A 21583-nucleotide genomic window follows, 5' to 3' on the forward strand; every position below is an offset into this window, starting at 1 on the left:
ATATAATAATATTTTTTATTTTGTAAACCACTTTGATAAATTAATTAATACTTTTAATATTATTCCATTATAAAATTTGTTTGCTAAATTTTAAATTAAAAATTATAATTTCTTATTTTTGATAAATAAATGATAATTTGTTATTGATTAGTAATTTTACACAACAAAAAATTATGAAAAATAAATTCACTAAAATAATACTATATCATTTTTTTTCAAAATAATAGCATATCATTTAATATTATAAATTTAATAAGTCCAGAATCATGGAATAAAAAAAAAAAAAAATAGAGGCAAATACTAGTCGCCAATGGGAACGCTTGACCGAAGGGAGTCACAAGACAGAAACACGTCAGAGTATAAGATATATGCTTGATCCATAAGAGCTTTAAACACGTGTCAATTTTGTATTGGCCCATCTGTCCAATGGAAAAAGAAAAAATATATAAAAATAATATTTATTTATATAAATGAAATTATTTATATGATAAATTAAAAAAATATTTTTAGTTACATAAATGAAACTATTTATCTGATAATTTTTTATATGCAATGAGGATTCAAATCCAAAGCTTCATTCCAAAAAAAAAAAAAAAAAAAAAAAAAAAAAATTCCAAAACTCGCAATTAATTACGTTCTCTCTAACGTCATACATCTCTCACTGTCTGACTTCTCTCCCAAATCTCTCTCTCTTTTCTGGCTGTCTTCCTCGTCCAAAAGTCTTTGTTGGCTAGCAGTCTCAAATTCACTCCCTCAGTTTTCTCCTTTCTATGGCGGAGCGTGGATCGTACGGTCTGAGTCCTCGATTAGGTTAGATTTCAATTCCACTTCTCCTGTGATAATTTGGTACATATATAATATGTTCGTGCTTTGATTTGCTTGTTATATGTATGTCTTTTGTATATGGAATTTTACAACGCATCAATAATTAATTGCATGCAAGAAATTTTAAAAAAAGGGGAAAATTTGTTATCAAATTCAAAATGTTTTCCCGGCTGTAATTGATTTATTGAGGTCCTGTGAGATTTTAATTTGATTATTTTTGTAGAATAGTATGAGACTAGTTAAGAAGTTGAGTTGATTGATACATGGGTTTAGTACAAGTTAATTGGAGCTGGGGTTTTAGTTTATATATGTAGTGGATTCCAACTATTGATGGAGGTGGCAGAGTGAGGGACTATGACAAGTATAGAGGTTGAAGTTGGAAGGTTATATAATTTCGGTGATGGTTGTGAGTTATCGAGTTGAAAGGGGAATAAAAGATTATGGGAAGTCCTCACCAGTAAAGGTTGATCTTATGGAAGAAAAAGGGCTTTGAACTGATCATTAGGCAAGAGGAAGACGTTTTGCTGAACTAAGTCTGTTATGTTTTTTAGGGAAATGTCATAGTTATCGGTAATCTAAGACAAGATTTATGCCTCTTCATCCTCAATGATCGAAATATGTTGCTTTGCACATTTCCATATCTGTTGAGATCTATTGGGTTATGTGACTTATGTCTGATTTGTGTTTCCGTAATCGGACGACTAAATAAGCGAACTAGAGAAATTCATAAGGCATATAAATTGTTTAACATGGAATATCTGTCTCAAATGTCAATCTGTAATTTGGAACACACACACACGTACACATATTTATTTATATGGTGTCAAGGAGATACTCAGACTTATATGCGTGTTGAGAGCTTTTTAAAAAATTAAAGATTTAGAAATGCATCAAAATGTGCAACCGTTGTGGGTTTGGGGTTAGGATTTGGAAAAATTTTGGGCTCTACAGTTTGGAGAGTCAAAGATAGGATAAAGTTTTAGACATTTTCAGTGGCTTGGAAAAGAAACTGTGATTTCGCAATTGAAAGTGGCAAGAAGCGAAGAAAAGGGCTTATGGAAAATCCAAGAGAGTTACTGGTGAAAGGATGTGGGATTTTTTGAACCATGGATCAAATAAGAAAGTTTAGGGTTGTCAATTGAGGTTTTTGATGGTAAAATAATAAAAAAGAGGTATTTTGCAATATAAAAAGAAGGTAGCATTGTAGCATAAAGATAAGTACACAAATACTATGAGGGGGAGGATTAGGACACCTTTGCATCTTTTCTTAAAAACCAATGTTCATCACTAAAATCAGGTTTCTTTGACTGCAATAAAGCATTTGTATAAATTAGTTTGACAAATTAATTTTGGCATGATTTGAACATGCCTGCTGTTCAGGATTGAGATTCCCAATTTAGGAAGTCCATATACCCCGTAAAATTCGATAAGTGAATATGACTGTTCCAACATTCTGAAATTTCTACACAAGTTACAAAATGGATGCAACACACACACACACACACATACACACAAACATATGTGCAAATACTTTTCCATTCCCTTTATGTGTTTAATTGTAGCTTTTCGTCTGCTTATTATCTATGCTTATATATATAAATATGTATTCTTGTGTATATGGGTAGTGAGTGTACATGGGTAGTGAGTGTACCTTTTGTTTCTTCTTTCCAGATAAACTCTCGAATTTAAAAGTATTGGTGTAATTTGTAACAGACATGCTTCAAATTTTCTTCGACCATTGTTCAATGACTTGGAAATTAACTTAGTTGCAACATGAAGTAAAATGGACATCTTAGGTCAGAATAACTTAGTTAATGAACAAGTTTTTTCAGTTATATTCAGTTATATAAAACTTTTGCCCAATGTAATTTTTTTCTGAAGATGATGCTATTTTGACTATATTTTTTGATTTGCTTAAGATCTGGTTTCTCATGTGCAGATATTCAACAATTGTCAGTTGAGGCACAACATAGATGGCTGAGACCGGCCGAAATTTGTGAGATTCTACGTAACTATCAGAAGTTTCGCATTACATCAGAACCTCCAACCAGGCCACCAAGTATGATTTTTAAGTTTTTATATATTTTTTAATTTTTAAAAATTTTTTTTAATTAATTTATTTTTTATGGAAGGCTTTGTTTTGGTTGACTTTATTTCCTCATGCTTGGTTCTGCTGTTGTCTTCTTGAACCAGGAAGCGATGAAACACTTATTTCAATAGTGTTTGAATTTTATTTCTCGTATAGCTTTAAGTTATAGCTTTAATTTTGCTTATTTGCAATTCTATTTGCTCCTGAATTCTTGGTGCCCTTTGCTTAAACATATGGTTAGACTTAGGTTACATTTTTTGGGATTTGCATATTCTATATTTCAATCAGCCATTCAGATTTTTAAGTTACTTGTTGAAATTTGAAGGTACTGCAAGTTCAGCTGCTAACGTATTTAGCATTGTAATTAGGAGCTAGAACTAAATATGTCTGAATTACTGTACCTGGCCAAAGAAAAAAAAATAAAAAAATTGAAGTTTAGCTCAAGAATGGTGTTGAAGTTTAGCTCAAGAATAGTGTTATTATAATTTTCAGTTTATAAGATGTAGCCATTTAGGTGTACCAACATGAGATTAGGATATTACCAAAACGAAAATAGGAGAGAAAGAAAAGAGGTAAGGATATTTTATTCTACTTCAACTACTTGCTCATTTTCTTGTCTGTATTCAATGTATGCAGTTCTGCATGTACTTTAAAGACAGTGTGTGTCTTGAGATGGCCCTTAATATTAGTTGACATCTTATTTGCTAGATTTTTTTTTTGGCTTGATTATGCGATAGCTCCGTTTCCAGGTTCATCTACTAACTATTTTCTCATTTTTGAAACATTTATGCCCAAAAGAATATAATAGTTGGACATGTGGAGATGCATAGTTTTGGCTACTTTTTGGGTCCATTAGTTTGGAAATATATTGATGGGAGTTTGAGGAAAATTTTTCATGATCTTTCTTATGTTTGGGATTGAATTAAAGTCCTTAGATTCTGTTTGGGTATTGTCTTGTAATGAATCAAATGACTGTTTGTTTTTTAAGCTGAACTTCTGTTATGAGGATGTAATGTGAAGTGAGGCTGCTAGTTTTTATGTTTTGGTAGTTTTTGATCTTTTGAGATACCGCATCCTCTAAAATTTATACAATAAAACTCTAGTATTAATACATTTTCATTTTATGCATAGAAAGACTTAACAAATTCCACCATGCTAGGTGGTTCACTATTTCTATTCGATAGGAAGGTTTTGAGATACTTTAGAAAGGATGGACATAATTGGAGGAAGAAAAAAGATGGAAAGACTGTGAAGGAGGCTCATGAGAAGCTAAAGGTAAGCTTGAGATGAGTTTGTTTACTTAGTCATTCAGTGTGTGCATTTGTGTGATCCAGGCTAGGTGGTCTATTGAAAAAAATTCTTCAAATCATGTATAATTTTACTGAGTGACTTTGAGGTAACACCATGAAAACTGTTTTAGGTTGGAAGTATTGATGTGCTACACTGCTACTATGCACATGGAGAAGACAATGAAAACTTTCAGAGACGAAGCTATTGGATGCTTGAACAGTAAGTATGACATTTTTATAATTGCATACCAGTTACCTAAAATATATATAATTTTTTCCCTAAGCTTTCTTTGGAGTCTGTAACAATTGCTCTGACTTCTGTTATGCTTTATAGATCTGAATCTTCACAACTCGAAAATATAAGTTGCATATTTCACCATCATTGAGTCAACTTGTTAAAAATTTTTTGGCGGTAGCCATGAGGTCTTCATATGCCATTCCATTTGTAATTTGTTTCATAACTTATATCTTGTTCTTTGTTTCTTATCCATGACCGTGAAGTCTTCTTCTTTTGTAGCTGTTCTTTATTTGGCTTGTTTGATGTGATTACTTGGTGGAAAATAAGAAAATATATCGACACCTACCCCTCCTTTCTGATAAAAAGTAAAATAAAAGAAATGAGAATCAATTTATACCTAACTCAGTTGTATGTATCATGATGTTCTTGTTATTACCAAGAGAGCTGAATTATGCATATCGAGTGAACACAGCAGAGACTAACTTAGCACTCTCTCTATGTTGTGTACCTACTAGTAATTAAAGTGGGCATTACGGGTGCAGAAAATAAAATATGCATTTAGGATTTTGAACGCAAGAACAAACATATAGCAAGATTTTGATACCATTTTATGTTACCAACAATTCTTAACCCAAACTTAAACTAAAAAATTAAATTTCCAAAGCAAAACAACATAGGCCAAAGTGTAACAGTTCTATCTCTGATTTTATGGAAAATTCCTAAAGGCCTCTTCACAATCCACTCAGTATAAGACTAGGGTGGGTATCTGGGACCGAAATCATTATTAGTAACCTTATTATTCATTTCACAGGATGCTTCATGCTGACATTGGGATTCTTCTTAAATTGTTACAAACTAATGTGTTATTTAAGCTTGTTTCTTGCTATATATTGTGCACAAACCGCAATTGAGGAGGATGAGAGATATAAGCTTACTACCCTTTAATTCTGGTTCACCTTGCATCAATGTTTCTTGTTTATCTTTTGTTAAACAACCATATCTTTTTGTTTATGGTTCACATTGTTTATATTTGTGCATATAGATGTCCATAACGTTTAATTTTCATATTTTCATAGTCCAGTTTTTTTTTTTTGGGGGAAAAAGTCAACAGGCTTTTTCACACGGTTTCTATTGATGTTTTTTCTTGCTTGTTACTTATTGCAGGGAGTTGATGCATATAGTTTTTGTCCATTACTTGGAAGTAAAGGTATCATACTTATCATCTTCATCAGTTCACCTTTTTGCTTTCTTGTTTCTGTATTGCTATTACTATATTTGTATTTTTGTGTATTACATTTTGGAAGGCTTCAGAAAAGGAACTAGACATCCATTATTTGTATTAATTCTCTCATCAGGGCAATAGAACTAATATTGGAGGCGTTCGGGAGACTGATGAGTTTTCACAAGACCTCAGTAAGGCGAGTCCACAGATCTCAAGCTCTTCCGCAAATAATTGCAAAGAGCCTTCAGGAAACACAGATTACACAAGCCCAAGCAGTAGTTTGACATCATTATATGAAGATGCTGATACAGGTTTATTTATTTATTATTATTATTATTATTTTTTTTTTATGTCTCTAGTTTTGTTATTAGAGGTCATCTTTTTCGAATTCATTGGCATGATATTTAGTTAAAATATTGTCTGAGAGTTAAGAATTTTTAATATGCCGTGATGATGGAGATGAAATACAGTTTTGCTAGATTTTCACATTTGGACTGTGTATGAGTAGTTTCACACAACTTATTTGAGATTTAATGTAGGTGATAGTCACCAAGCAAGTTCTACATATCATTCATATTCTGGGTCACCACAGCCACAAGTGGGGAATGGTCTTCTAATGAACAATATTGATGTTAGTTTCTTGACGGGTCCTGCTGCAAGTAAGAGGGAAATAATTTAGTTGTCTATATTTTATCCATGCATGGCTCTATCTTATAACTTTTTATGATGATCCATCCAGAGAATCATGAAGGGCATTCATCAATTAATGGAGCAGATTACATGCCACATTTGGAGAAAGATAGACCCATGTATAATGATTCTCCTGGTTACATTGTTGGCCAACAAAAGACACTTGGTTTGGGATCCTGGGAAGAGATCTTGGAGCAATGTACCATGGGCTTCCACACCGATCCTGCATGTACAGGAGTTGCCCTTGAACAACAAAATATGACTCTAAATGGTCTGTCGGCTTGTGATAGCACTGCAGAAAAGGAACTTGACAGTTCTCTGCCAACCCACTCTAGTTGGCAGGTATTTAACAATTTCTGTTTTCTACGTTTTTGTTAGCCTTTTTAGCTTTTCAAATATAGGCTTTAATGTAAAATGTGATTTCTAACTCGGTGCATGAAGTCTTGTAGGTCGCAACAGCTACCATTTGCTCTTCGATGGCTGATACTAAAAAAGCTCTCCATTTTTGTTTACATGCATGTATTTGTCTTCTGCTGTTTCAAATCCATCAGAACATGCTTTTTTTAAAAAAAAAAAAAAAAGTTAGCGAAAGCCCATATTGGGCTTGAAGACTAGTTATAATAAAAAAAACCCCAGCATTCTCGTCCCTTCTCCATCAAGTTAGATAGCATTATACTAAATTTTATTATTTTATTTTTCTGTTATTAAGAATTTTCTCCAAATCCATACAATAAGCACGCTAAAAACTTACATCTTGTAGGCATGAGAGAATTTTTTTTTAAGAAATGATAATAAAACTGAATAAGCAATGAGGCTAATCTTTGCAAGGGTACACCTCCTGCTTTCCCTCTCTTCGAGAGGATCATGAATCATGATGAGTCAAGGAGCCATGGGGCCTAAGGGATTTTGTGCATATTGTTTTCTTTTCTAAGTAAACCATTAGCGTTACAAATGAAGATGTCAATGTTGCTTTAGGTTAAAATTAAAGTTGCCTATCTTTATGGTCGTTGGTGACTGCATTTGTGGTCGTTTGGTGCATAGATTATTATATTGTTGTGTCTAGATGCCTTTGGTGGTGTGTCCATAACCATACAGCAAACCCAATCCTTTGGGAATATCTAGGCTTCCAAGTTGCAAAGACTGATTTCTATAATGAGCAATATATTTTCAAAACTTTTTAAAGATTTGAAAAAATCTTTTAGTATATAGGACTACCATGGGGCAGCCCCACTTTCACCTCGGGTTCTGTATGTATATTTATGAATTTGGTCAAAGCTTGAAGGTGCTGTACCATGTTGTGGAATGCCCATGCACCTGGTTCCAAGACAAGATCCTAATTGAAACCTAACAGTTCTCTCTATTTGCGTCCTCTTTATGAACCAGATGTTGATAATTAAAAAATTTAATGAAAATGAAAATTATTAATTTTGTGCCTTAAGCTATGAAAGAACTAGTTTACTTTACAATTAAGCACCTTAAGCTATGAAAGAACTAGTTTACTTTACAATTAAGCAATGTAGTTTCATCTTTAGTATGTGATTTTCTTTGTTTTGTCCAGATGTTGATAATTAAAAAATTTAATGAAAATGAAAATTATTAATTTTGTGCCTTAAGCTATGAAAGAACTAGTTTACTTTACAATTAAGCACCTTAAGCTATGAAAGAACTAGTTTACTTTACAATTAAGCAATGTAGTTTCATCTTTAGTATGTGATTTTCTTTGTTTTGTTGCCGTAATGGAATATTTGTTGCAATAGATATTCATAGCTACAGTCTTGTTATCTTCTTCTTGTACTTTGTTCCCCTATTTTGTTTTATTATTATTTTTTTTCCCGCTGTTGTTAAGGGTGGTAGTCATATTCTAATTAGAGATCTTTTACTTAGATACCTTTTGAAGACAATTCATTGCTCCTACCCAAATTGTCGGTAGACCAACCACCAAATTCGGAGTTGCCATGTTATCAGGATGATCTGTTCAATACTCTTCTTCATCAGCAAAAAGAGAAGCCTGCACAGAGCAACCTTCAAGCGCAGCTTCCAAATGCAGAATCTGAATGTTTAATCGCATCAAATGCCGATGATGATATTTATGCAGATGGAAATATGAACTATTCTCTCAGTCTGAGACGACAACTATTTGATGGGGAAGAGGGTTTGAAGAAAGTGGACAGCTTCTCTAGATGGGTCAGCAAGGAGCTTGGGGAGGTAGATAATTTGCAAATGCAGTCATCATCTGGCATTTCTTGGAGCACTGTTGAGTGTGGAAATGTAGTTGATGATTCCTCATTGAGCCCCTCACTCTCCCAGGACCAGCTTTTCAGCATAATTGATGTTTCACCAAAGTGGGGATATGCAGACTTGGAAACAGAGGTACTAAATATTTGCATTATTTATTTTGATAAAGACAAAGTAGTAAAGAAAATAGTAAAACCTCTTACGGTGTCTTGGATTGAGTTGATGCTGTTAGTCATCAAATTAGATCGATCAAATATTTTTTAAATTTATAATCATTCGCATGTGTTATATTGGCATGTTATGCGATATTGGGTTCATATTTATCTTTTGGATTTGTGATTTCCTTATTGTGTTTATATACTACTTACTTCCTTTTAGAAGTTTCTTTAGTTTGACAAGTCTTAGGCCCTCATCCTGTTTCAAGTTTTTTTGGTAGACCTACATATGAGAGGAACAGCAGTATCTTTTTAGTTGGCTACCTGGTATTATATATGTTGTTGATTCCATGTTTGAACAGTATTTGGGAAGAGGGTGTACTATACTGTAATAAACAGTAATTGCTTTTTTCCTCCTCGTTTTTTATTTTCCTGCTTTCTTATTCGAAGTATGTTACTTCATAAACCTTACCAGTATGGTGCTTGTCAGTGGTTTTAGCTTTAGTTCTTTAGAAATTCAATAATTTTTCTCTATTTTCTGCAATTGGATCACAAGTTATTGTAATTTTCTCTTGTTTGAACTTTAGAATCCTTTGTTTCAAGTATTTCCAATTGAACTGTTTCCTCTTCTGGTGTGCATTGTTATATTGTTTTAATGATTTTTTTCCTTTGTTAGTTTTTTTTTCCCCTTTTATTTTTGTAAACTTAATTACATAACTTCCTCTTTCTGACTTCTTCAAGAAATCTTTGTTCAAGCACCAGTCCCTAAATTCCTTGATCCCAAAGTGTTGCTGTTTTAAATATATATCTTATTTCTTGTGCGATTTGTAGCATTTTCAACTCACACAAACACATATATAAGCCCATTTGATAACTTGTTTATTGCTTTTTTGGTTTATTCAATACAACGCAGGTTCTGACTACTGGAACATTCTTGAAGAGTCAACAAGAGGTAGCAAAATATAATTGGTCTTGTATGTTTGGGGAGGTAGAGGTTCCTGCTGAGATTTTAGTGGATGGGGTTCTTTGTTGCCATGCTCCACCTCACAGGTCTGGGCAAGTTCCATTTTATGTGACCTGCTCCAACAGGATAGCTTGTAGTGAAGTACGGGAGTTCGATTATCTGTTGGGATCTACTAAAGGTTTGGATATCACAAATATCTATGGTAGTGATACAGATGAGATGCTTCTTCATGTGCGACTTGAGAGGTTATTGTCCCTTGGATCTGTGAAGCCTTCGAAGAATATCTTTAAAGATGTTACAGAGAAAAAGGACTTGATTAATAAAATTATATCACTAAAGGAGGAAGAGGAGAGTAACCAAAAGGTAGATCTAACTCCTGAGAATGATCTCTCCCAATATGAGGTGAAGGAACATCTGCTTAAAAAGCTGATAAAAGACAAGTTATACTCGTGGCTTTTTCACAAAGTAACTGAAGATGGTAAAGGACCAAGTGTATTAGATGATAATGGTCAAGGTGCGCTACATCTAGCAGCTGCTCTTGGTTACAATTGGGCCATAAAACCAATTGTAACTTCAGGAGTTAGCATCAATTTTCGTGATGTGAATGGATGGACCGCGCTTCATTGGGCAGCATTGTATGGCAGGCAAGGGCTTTCAAACTTGTGTTCTTCCTTCCCCTGAAATATTGTTGAATCATAGCTGTATGGCATCTAGAAAGCTGCTTATGATCTTTTGGCTTGGTGTTTCTGTATGCATGCTTTTAATGTTCTATTTTTATTGATTCATAGATGCATATGTATAGACTAACTTTCATGGTTGTACAGGCCTAAAACTCATTCATTCTAGCCTACCTCTTTAAGCCTAATGCTTGTATGCCTTTTTAACACAAACATATGGCACATATCATAAACTCTCTCCCTAGTATGCTAATAATTAATTTACTTTGTTGTTGAGGGTTTTTGTTTTATACTTTATGTTGGCCACTAATTAATCTGTATTTTGTTCAACATATTTTAACTTTGTTTGTTGTGTCATTTTCCTATGGACATGTATCAAATCCAGAGAGCAGACAGTTGCATTACTTGTCTCCCTTGGTGCGGCTCCTGGAGCAGTGACTGATCCATCTCCAGAATTTCCTTTGGGAAGAACACCAGCTGACCTGGCATCTGTTACTGGACAGAAAGGAATATCTGGTTTCCTTGCAGAGTCTTCCCTTACCAGCTACCTCTCATCCCTAACAGTGAATGAACCAAAGAATGATTGTGCTGCAGAAAATTCTGGAACAACTGCTGTACAGACTGTTTCGGAACGGACAGCAACACCTGTGAATTATTTTGACATGCCTGATACTCTGTCGCTGAAGGATTCACTTACTGCTGTTCGTAATGCTACACAAGCTGCTGATCGCATACATCTAATGTTCAGGATGCAGTCATTTGAGAGAAGACAATTAAGTGATTTGGGTGATGACGAGTTTGGATTGTCAGATGAGCATGCTTTATCTCTTCTGGCTACCAAGACAAGCAAAGCTGGACCAAGTTATGGACAAGCTCATGCTGCTGCTGTACACATACAGAAAAAGTATCGTGGTTGGAAAAAGAGAAAAGAATTCCTAATAATTCGTCAAAGAATTGTTAAAATCCAGGTGCATGCAACCTTTTTCTTCTTGATTTCTAATGTATTTCTAACTCAAGATATAACATTGCTAATTTCAAAGTGCTAAAGATGCTCCCTTAGGTTTTTCATTACAAATTGTCCCTTAAAAAAATAAAAATAAAAGGAACTATCAGTATTGAGTTTGATTAGAGCTGTTTGGATTATGGAACCAGACTTTAGGTTTTTCCTTTTTTCTTTTGATAAGGAAAATGGTCTTTTGAATTTTCTTTTTTTTTTTTTTTCCTTTTAGATGAGGAAAACCAGCCTTTAGATTTAAGAGCATGTTTCTGGTTTTTTGGGATGTTTGTCTTCTGTAAATGACTTTTGTTGTGATTTTCCCCTAATTAATGATTTTCTCTTGTTCCAATAGTTGCTAATATATAAAGTTAACTTCATAACAGAAAGAAAGGAAAGAAAAGTAATAAAGAGAAAAGAAAAGAAGAGGTTCCACAGCTGTTTATATTTTTGGCTGTTTGTTCTTTTCTTATATATTTGTTGTATTTAAGGTTAATCTCATAGAATAATGCTAATTTTAAGAAAAGGTTTAAGAACTGTTTACTTTCTGGAAATTTTTTTCTTTATTGTTTCCTTACTAGCAATTGGTAATGAGAATAATGCTAATTTTAATGGTTTGAAGGCCCACGTAAGGGGACATCAGGTAAGGAAACAATATAGAGCAATCATCTGGTCAGTGGGGATTCTGGAGAAAATTATATTGCGTTGGAGACGTAAAGGTAGCGGTTTGCGGGGATTTCGGAATGATGCAGTTATTAAGGATTCACAGCCTGACCCACAGCATATGCCCTTAAAAGATGATGACTATGATTTCTTCAAGGAAGGAAGGAAACAAACTGAAGAAAGGTTGCAAAGTGCACTCACTAGGGTGAAGTCCATGGTTCAGTACCCTGAGGGACGAGCTCAATATCGTAGACTGCTAAATGTTGTTGACGGGTTCCGTGAAACCAAGGTACTTCTGCTTGATTTCATAAATATCACTTTCTGTTTTACAGATTTATTTTCTCAACTATAGGTTGCAAAATATGTAACCTTAAATATTTAGTATTTTAAGGGATGCAGCATTTTGTTTTGCTTTGTAAATTGATTTTCCTATATATATTGATGGTCTCAAGTCTGCACACCCAATTTGAACATCATTCCTTTAAAGGAATTAAATATTGCTTATCTATTATTGTTGTCATTACTTTCTTTATTACTAGTTTTAAGTACATAAAGATCCCTTGTAGTTTGCATTTTTCTTCACGTGTCATCGTGTTTTAGTTTATTACAATTTTAAAATACATCTTTCGGATTTTATTTTCTTTGTTGCTATCATATACCATTCTGTGATACTAACAGAAAGCCTTGGTATCATTATGAGCAAATGAGATCTTTTTATGTTTTGCAAAAACTTCATGTGCAGAAGGAAGAATCTTTGGGTGTATGAATATCTCTCCAAAGTTCAGACTATATGTTTGCAAATGACACTGGCTCTGTTGTTTCTTTTTTTCTGACTTTGCTTTGTACCTTTCCATTTCATTGACCAATTTTATGATCAAGTTTGAATGCACTTGTCATTTTCTTGTTTGTAAGTCTGTAAGTACAGAAATTTTATTTTTAACCCAATATTAGTTCTAATAGAATCTTTATTATAACTATTTTAAACACATCAGTTTATTGTCAACATTGTCATTTTAGCAATCATCATCATCTTGTCAACATTGTCATTTTAGCAATCATCGTCATCTGTGTCAACATTTTCTGACCAGCAGTTCATTACTAAGTTAAAGGGGTTTTTTCTGTTTTGATTGTTGTCAGGTGGATGATATGGCTTTAAATTCCGAAACGGCTGATAGCGATGAGAACCTGGTTGATATTGACACATTATTGCATGATGACACTTTCATGTCTATAGCATTTGAGTGAGCCTCTTCCATGTTTACTCTCTGATTTCATTCAACCTGTAAATAGCTGGCCTGGTTTCTTCACAGTAATTTGAATGTGCTTACCTATTGTTGCATGTAAATGTTAGTATGTAATCAGTTTAGCATAACCAATCATTGATGTTTGAGACAGGTTCTTTAGGTGCATAGGATAGACTAGCAAATATATATTTCAGGTTGCCCATTTCATATTTATTGTAGTTTGTCTTTTTGAGGCTTCTGAAGGGACGTGGGTTGAAAAAAGTTTATATATGAAGTAAATTTGATCATATTAATGTTATTATAACCTCTGATTGGCAAATTTTGTTAAGAGATGAAGCGAAGATTTCTAATGCTGGAGTATAAGGGCTTGTTTGGGATGTTGAACTGTATTGAATTGGACTCTAATTATTTTAAATTTTTGTTGGACCAAATTTAAAGTGGTCTAGTGTAATCTACTTCAAGATGCCAAATGTGCTCTTAAAAGTCAAGAGCAGTAATTTAAAAGGAGTCTTAGATTTTAGTGTAAAGAAATTGGTTTATGTGTGCAGTTCATGTTCCTATGCGTTTGCAAGCAACACATGATGAGAATGTATCTTTTCAGAAGGGTTAGTTTTATCAACCTCTCTTTCTAAACTTTTTGATATTATATTTGGTTTTAAAATTACACTGATTGGTTTCCTTGGACTATGTTTGGAGTTAGGAATGTGATGGAAAGAAAATAGAATAAAAAATTTTTCATTTCTTTTGTTTGGTTGAGGCAATTATTAAGGAAATGAAAATCCAAGGTAAACGAGAATAGAGCGTAACATTGCTTTCATGAAAATATTAAATTTCTTAGTCTGAATCTGTAAGGACTGTCATAGTCAAGTAATGAAGTCGTTGTTTTTTTAGGGCAACGATTATGAGATTCAATCCCACTTCAATGACTAAAAGAAAACACCGAACGCTATGTGCTTATACTAACATAAGTATTGGTCCATGGGATGGTCTATTGTTGACGCCACTATTTTCTCTTATAAAATTTATAGTGTGGATTTAGCCAAAAAAATAAAAATAAAATAATAATATTTATAGTATGGAACTTTTATACGCAATATAAAAGCAAAAAAATAAAAAATTAGGCTCATAGATCAATTGCCGTCGTAATTATCATACTAAATGTTGCACAAGATGGTCACATTCACTGTAGATTTTTAATAATCTACCATGACTAGATGATATTAAAAATTAATTAAAGAAAATGAAAAAAAAAAAAAAAAAAAGGAATGTAAAGCCATGACCTTCGACCTTCATTCTGAATGAACTATAGAGTGATGATGGAATATACTTTTTATGCGACTTTAACAGCAACTTATAAGTTTTGCATATAATGACGATATTTTCAAATAACAAAGAGCTTCCCTGCTGTATGATATTGAAGCTACTAGTTGTCTTTATTTATGTACTTTTTATGCGACTTTAACCGCAACTTATAAGTTTTGCATATAATGACTTGATATTTTCGAATAACAATGAGCTTCCCTGCTATATGATATTGAAGCTACTAGTTGTATTTATTTATCGTATATATATATATATATATATTTTGGAATGAAAAGCAGAGTTGTTCAGCACCAAAATACAAAATAGAATCCAGTTGCGTGACTTTATGATAAATGATCATTACAAGTAAACATAAAAATTGGTACAAGTTACATAACAATCACTACTTTTTTTCCGGTGAATATAATAACCACTACTCTTGAGTAATTATTGGGCGCTTTTTATGTGGATCTTGTGTTTTATAGGCTAATTTGCTCTGTGTTGATTCCCTGCTTTGCCTTATTATTGGCTACACTTTTTACTTCAACCATCTAACTTTGTACTTGATTTGTGTCTAACAAACATTCACACATCCAAAGAAAGACGAATATACAGAAATTTTGATTAAAAGTGTCTACATAAAGAAAACAAATAAATAAATTTGAGAGTGAGAGAGAGATGAACAAAATCATAGCTCAAGCTGGAGAATAATGCCAGGGACATATGGTGCAAGCCTTCGTTTAGTAGGTTGTATAGCTCGAACTTCATTTTATGGGGTGATATTGGTCTGAAACACGCCTTGGGGGGAGTTTTCTCAGGATGAAAAGCACCAAAGCTGATGGAAGTATCTCTACCACCTATGTTGAGAGAAATAAAAAAAAAAAAAAATTGATTAATGATCGTAATAAAAGCAATAAAAAAAAAATGAATTTCTTTAGAATAAGCTAGCATATATAAATTCAGTAACATTTCACATAGCATTCAACCAACCATATTCTTTTCTTCGCTGTCCTTTTTTTGTTTTGTGGGGAAAGCTTTGTTCGATGGTAATTTCTTCCAAAATGAAATGTACTGTTAAATGCTATTCACAGTAGAAATGTTTTCGATTTCTAGAGGCATGTCTTGCACCGCAATTTCAAGGGTTGAACAGAAACAGATGGTTATAACTTCATTACTAACTAGATCTGTTTTTGCTAGGATAAGTTCAGGATAGAAAAACAATACTAAAATGAGGTTTGAATGAAAACCTGCTTCCTCAACTAGCATTTATCTTCATATTTCATGCAATGAAGATAAAAACATTTAACGCATTTAACAACTCTGGAATATATCAATTTTTGTTAAAAGAAACATTCAAATATACAATTCGAACAACTGTAATATGCAAGAAAACTCTTAACAAAAAGCACTTAGTTTTGGGCCAACATGATCCACAGCCAAAAGGGTGATTTGGTCAGATTAGTTAAATGCAGAACAGGCAGCAGAAAGATATGGCCTAAACTTCAAAATTGAGATATCATACAACAAAAAATGTAAAAAAATAAAAATGTCAATAAGGTTCCAAAACTTGCCATGTAATATAAAAGGTTCAGAATGGGATGATCCATGACATTGACATCGGCGTCCTCATCAAATGCAGAGAATGCAAGCTACAAAACAAAGCAATAGAGATGTCCATCAGAGATTTGAAATAAATCTGTCTGATTATGTTCAATGGATTTTGCAATTGAAAGCAACTCACCACAAAGCACCTGACCAGGAAACAAGTACAACAGATTCCTGTAACGCATCCAACCTGCCATGTATGAGGTAGACATTGATAGTTCTGAAAAATAGATTTTACTTTTACATGTACTCCTTTCGCATGAACATGATCCTTTACAATTCACAGTCGTATTCTACAAAAACAGTCATGATGCCATGCAATGCAAGGGCAAATCATGTAATTTTGCAATAGTAGGTGCATAACACATCAAAGAAATTTTATTTCTTATCAACTGGTGTAGAATCTGTTAATGGTTATTATATTTTATAAGCAAGGAGTTAGTAAGGTAACAACATTTCTTTTTTAAAAAAAAAATAAATAAAAAAAATAAAATTCAAAAAGAGTACCCCACTGAAACTTTTTAAGGCTATACTTTTTAGCGATATCAGCGTGCTTTGAATGTTTTATTGTTGATTTCAAGCTCTAATACAACTCAAACATACACCTTTGGTACCAACCTCGTAAATCTTCTTTTGGCGACCTCTAGATTCAATAGGGAAGCGCCTCAGCATGACGAACAACCTAAATGCATAAATTGTTAAAGAAATAAACATAAGCATTTCATGGTATTAAGCTTGAAACTTCTCTCTAGGTTACCATCAGTTGTTACCTCCCACCATATAACAAGAATCCAAGAGCAGCACAGAATGATATAACTGCCAAACAAGATGGTAAAGTGAATAAAAGAAAATTTCATTTTCTGTGTTTATTAACCACAAATGTACAAATCGAATAATTGACACTTTCAACTTCATGCATATACTCTAACAAATGACTTTGTACACAAATGCTCAGCTTGCATAAAAATATTTGACGAAGGACAAAAGTAAATAAACTCTTTATAACTTAAACCAGCTGAAATTATTATATTGATTTACTTGAAAAGAAGAGCTTAGCAGCTTCCACCGCAGCAGGACTTCGGCTTAGTCGTATGAAAATCCAGATGCAGACCTATTAGCACAACACATTGACAAAGAAACTACAGAAGACTGAGTAACTGGTCTAGTAAAACTTATCCATTCTGTCAAATACAACCTTTATTAATGAAAAAGTTGAATTTCTTTACCTGTATGAAATATACAAGTCCATTGGTGACATAATAAACAGGTCTAAGTTTATTAGTTGAAAGGCTTCTTGCCTGAAATAATCATAAATAAAGCAAGTATTAAATTATTGATAATAGCACAGTAATTTCCTGTGGCCTCATAATCAGAATTTATGAAAAATAAAAGTAGATGCGTGCCTGATTATAAATCTCAGCCCAGAACAAAACAAGCAATGTGTATGTTGAAAAGAATAGAAGACCAGGAAGGTCCATGAGCACCATTTCAAAGGCCTGCATTGAATAATAAAGTTTCGGCTATTATTTGCCTCTTTATAAAGCAGAAAAGTGTATTTTTGCCCAAACATCAAATATTCTTCTAGTGGAACTACTACTTGCGCAATTAGATTCAATTACAGGATAACATCTTCTTGTACACATAATTGAGAATGGCATACCTTAGGTCTGATACGGAACACATTCTTGTAAAGACCAAATATGAGAGCTCTCACTGTAAAAATGTATTTTAATCTCAGCTCACTTATACAACAAATACATGCAGACAATAGGCTCATACACAAAGCTTACATCCATTCACTAGAAAGTTCATCAAGTGGAAAACCTTTTGTGTTGTCCATCCATATTCTGGTACTCTTAAATGAATACGCAAAAGTTGTACCTGGAAAAGACCTAATTAGTACTTTCTCAAAAGCAATAAGATACAAAAGCATTATCAGTTTATCACTATTATCTACATGCTAGAAATTAAGAACCAAACAGGTAACCACTAACATGCCTACTACAGGCATAATGGCACAAAATTTTCTGTCTTGTTCTTAAAGTTCTTGAATGAGTTTGTGAATGCAGAGAAGACCAAACAAATATGCCTCAACCGATCAATCTTCAGTTGCAGGAATGGTACAAGGTAGTAGAATAAATAAGGATTGCTAACAGGACAGACAACAATTGGAAGAACCGAACATGTGCAATCTTTATTTGTTTTACCTGAACATGTTCAAGATAGACTTGCAGGAAAAAAAATAAAAAACAGTTAAATGACACAGATATATTGTATAAAACAGCCAGATGAAAGATTGAAATGGATGATTGGATTTTTGCCAAACGATGTTTCAGGAATTAGAAATATGGAAGCTTTAATTTGTCTATGTCCCTTAAACAATGAAACATACAATTGAAGCTAATGTAACTAGGAGAGCATTTAAGGATAAATTGATTTATTTTTATCTGACAAATCAAAGAGATATGTTGGCTGTTTTGCAGATATTTAGTTTAAAGTGCCAAAATACTTGATAAGGGTCCAAAGTTTCTCAAGTACTCAGCCAAACAAAACAGAACGGATGTTAAAAATGCAGAAGAGGAAACACTTATTTTCAAAGCATCCAGGAATTTATTGTAAACATGTCGAGGAAGATAAAATGAAAAATCAATTAGTGACAAGTGATCCAGAAAGTTCAATTTCATCTATCTTACAGCACTTAAGATACATCTTATCAGACTACCTGTTTTCCTTATATCATTATTTTCACTTGGATACTATGCTATGTCATTGCTATTTCATCATATTTCATACTTCCAAGAAGAACATAAGAAAATTTTTTGTTTAGTATATATTCAACTTCATAGCATCTGCAACTGCTTGATCCAGGTTTTTCCTGGCTTAGCTTTCTAAAGCATGTTGAACTCCGGCTTGGATGATATTGACCCAGCCACTTTCACCTCAAAACATGCTTTATAGTCTAATTGAAACTGAGCCAGGGGCAATTTTTTGGCACGGTAATAACATATCAAGCAAAGCAAGATCTTTGCGCAGCTAGCTTGGCTTTATTAACCTAGTAAATGAACTTAAACATGCTCTTATGAAAAGCTAAACCACGCTTAAGAAATCTAAGTTGTATACACTTTCATCCAAAAGCACAATTCCTAATTCCCAAATTTCCAGGAAAATGTTTTCTTCAATACCCCTTTTTTAATAATTCACTTCCTTCACATGCCAAAAGAGTTTCATCTTAGATGCAACCAAGAAGCAAGTGGTGTTCATATTAAATTGCATCTACGGAAAGCAAAAAAAAAAAAAATATATATATATATATATATAAAATATAAAATATCAAAATGAGTTTTCCTGTCATGGCTTGTAACTGTACTGATATCTATAATTTGAAGACCATTAAAGTCCAAAATACACAATTTTTTCTTTTGGAGTCCAGAAACAATAAATCATAATTACCTAGACTAATTTCAACTCAAAATATATATATATATATATTGTAAAATGTTTTGGTGTTTCATAACTCATGAACTAATTAACTTAATGATAATCATTAATCAGTCCAAAATTATTAATTAAAAAAAAAAAAAGAAAGAAAAAAGAAAAAAGAGAAAAGATAGAAAATATTATATACCAATGCAACCAAGGAAACAAATCCATAAGCAGCACATAATGTAAAGTAAATGCCTCTTTGCCATTCTTCTGATTCATCAATATCTTTCCACCAATTAAATAGTCCCACACTATCATCCACTGCCTCCTTTAACACAAACAACCCTTTTCTTGACAGAACCATCTTAGCTGAGAAAAACACTTCCAACAACCCAAGAAGAAGAAGAAGAAGAAGAAGAAGAAGAAGAATGCTTGTGGGGAGAGAAAGAGAGGGAGTTGAGAGAAGGGAAAGGACAGGTGGAGGGAAAAGAAGAGGGACACGTAGAAAGGAAGAGGAGGTGAGGTGGTATAACGGTTGTTGGCATATTCATTGATTGGCATAACGGAAATGCTTTACTTTGGGAGATGTTGTTGCCGCCAACTCTGTCCTTTTCTTCGTTCGCTAACTTCATTTTTATTTGACTTCTCTTTCTTTCCCTTTTTAACTCTTGAAGGAGGATAACTATCAAAGTTGTTTAGAATATTTGTATATTTTTGCTTCCTTATTTATTTATTTATATTATTATATTATTGTTTTTAACGGCTTTTTTGCATTTTACAAGGTTGTTTTGATGTGGAGTTTTGTTTTTGTTTTTGTTTAATTAATGTGAAATTCTTTAAATGCTTTTCTCTATTTAGGGAAAAAAATATATTTATTGTTACATTACTAAATATTGTTTAAATATTTGATAGGTTCTAATAAGATGTTTATAAATGAAAAATATTCAATTCGATAGAAACAAATAAGATGTTGAGTAATTCACCCGTAAATAATAATATATTAATTGTGCATCAATTCATATTTTTAGTGTAGATATTTGTCAAATCTATATACAATTCTATTATAAAATATGTACACGCTAGACTAGATATAATCAGCTATGTTAACATATAATTAAGTAGTGTGTTACATGTGATTTGATATGAATGCATTTTATAGTAAAATTGTTTATATATAATGATCTATTAAAAATATGTTTCCAATACAAAATAATTATTATGTGTCAATGATATATCAATTAATAATTAAAATTAAAAAAAATTATGCAGGTAGTATTCCATACCAATTAATATGTTAATATGTATCTAATACTAGATGAAAACTATATTCTTAATATCAAAATTGTGTGTATATTAAAGTATTTTTTTTTTGAATGACTTAGCTTAATTTATGCTAACCAATATATATCCTGGTATACCTTACAGGATGTAGAAAACATCCCATAAGATGTTACAAGACTTGGTTATCTAGTTGATATTGAGCTATATTATCCAATAAAATAAGATTTTATATACAAGCAATCAATGTCCAATCACATAATGGTGTTCGAGGGCTTTTCGTCTTTTTATATAATTAATTGAAATATATTAACTAGCTAAAGGTGGTAATACCACAATGATTAAAAATCAAATAAGTTAAATGTTCATCTAAACTTATCCCAGATACACCTGTCGACAAGCCGTGTAACTGGGGCTTGTAACCACGTGGGGCAGGAACGGAGCCAGAAAAATCTATGGGTGGCTGGAACATTTATTTTTATTTTTTTCCTTTTTAACAAATATAAATTTAGTTATTAAAATTATATAAATTTATATACACACATACAATATAAAATATTTATTACTTGTTATATGTTATATTGATTAATTATAATATTATATGGAGACCATATAAAAATTTAGGTCTTATAATATTATATGGAGTCCATAAAAAATTTTTTAGGTCTCCAGCTTAGTTATTCTATTTAA

The 21583-nt window shown here is 32.6% G+C and overlaps 2 protein-coding genes across 7 annotated transcripts; one reads left to right on the forward strand and one right to left on the reverse strand.

Moving 5' to 3' along the window:
• Positions 1-583: 583 nt before the first annotated feature.
• LOC107421556 (calmodulin-binding transcription activator 2) lies at positions 584-13589 on the forward strand. Of its 3 annotated transcripts, none has more exons than XM_016030813.4 (13): positions 584-810; positions 2765-2884; positions 4074-4189; positions 4335-4423; positions 5606-5648; positions 5797-5974; positions 6203-6322; positions 6403-6695; positions 8238-8723; positions 9657-10351; positions 10770-11352; positions 12001-12330; positions 13179-13589. In XM_016030813.4, the coding sequence occupies exons 1-13, from the start codon at positions 771-773 to the stop codon at positions 13284-13286; spliced, it is 3201 nt and encodes a 1066-aa protein (XP_015886299.3). In that variant the 5' UTR covers positions 584-770; the 3' UTR covers positions 13287-13589. The 3 variants fall into 3 exon arrangements, with proteins under 3 accessions (XP_015886299.3, XP_060676186.1, XP_015886300.3); XM_016030814.4 differs by lacking the exon at positions 584-810 and adding an exon at positions 2539-2621; XM_060820203.1 differs by lacking the exon at positions 6203-6322.
• Positions 13590-15179: 1590 nt separating this feature from the next.
• LOC107421557 (tobamovirus multiplication protein 1) lies at positions 15180-20230 on the reverse strand. 4 transcript variants are annotated; one of them, XM_048480308.2, is made up of 11 exons: positions 19871-20230; positions 18017-18073; positions 17853-17905; positions 17596-17688; positions 17419-17490; positions 17231-17303; positions 16963-17008; positions 16811-16874; positions 16329-16382; positions 16159-16236; positions 15180-15444 (listed from the first exon to the last, which is right to left on the reverse strand). In XM_048480308.2, exons 1-11 carry the CDS (start codon positions 19977-19979, stop codon positions 15352-15354), a joined length of 792 nt encoding a protein of 263 aa, XP_048336265.1. In that variant the 5' UTR covers positions 19980-20230; the 3' UTR covers positions 15180-15351. The 4 variants fall into 4 exon arrangements, with proteins under 4 accessions (XP_048336265.1, XP_015886301.2, XP_024930973.2 ...); XM_016030815.4 differs by having other exon boundaries at positions 17983-18073; positions 19818-20227; XM_025075205.3 differs by having other exon boundaries at positions 19818-20022.
• Between the last annotated feature and the right edge of the window lie 1353 nt (positions 20231-21583).

The sequence above is a fragment of the Ziziphus jujuba genome, chromosome 9, assembly GCF_031755915.1.
Source record: "Ziziphus jujuba cultivar Dongzao chromosome 9, ASM3175591v1".
Taxonomy (NCBI): domain Eukaryota; kingdom Viridiplantae; phylum Streptophyta; class Magnoliopsida; order Rosales; family Rhamnaceae; genus Ziziphus; species Ziziphus jujuba.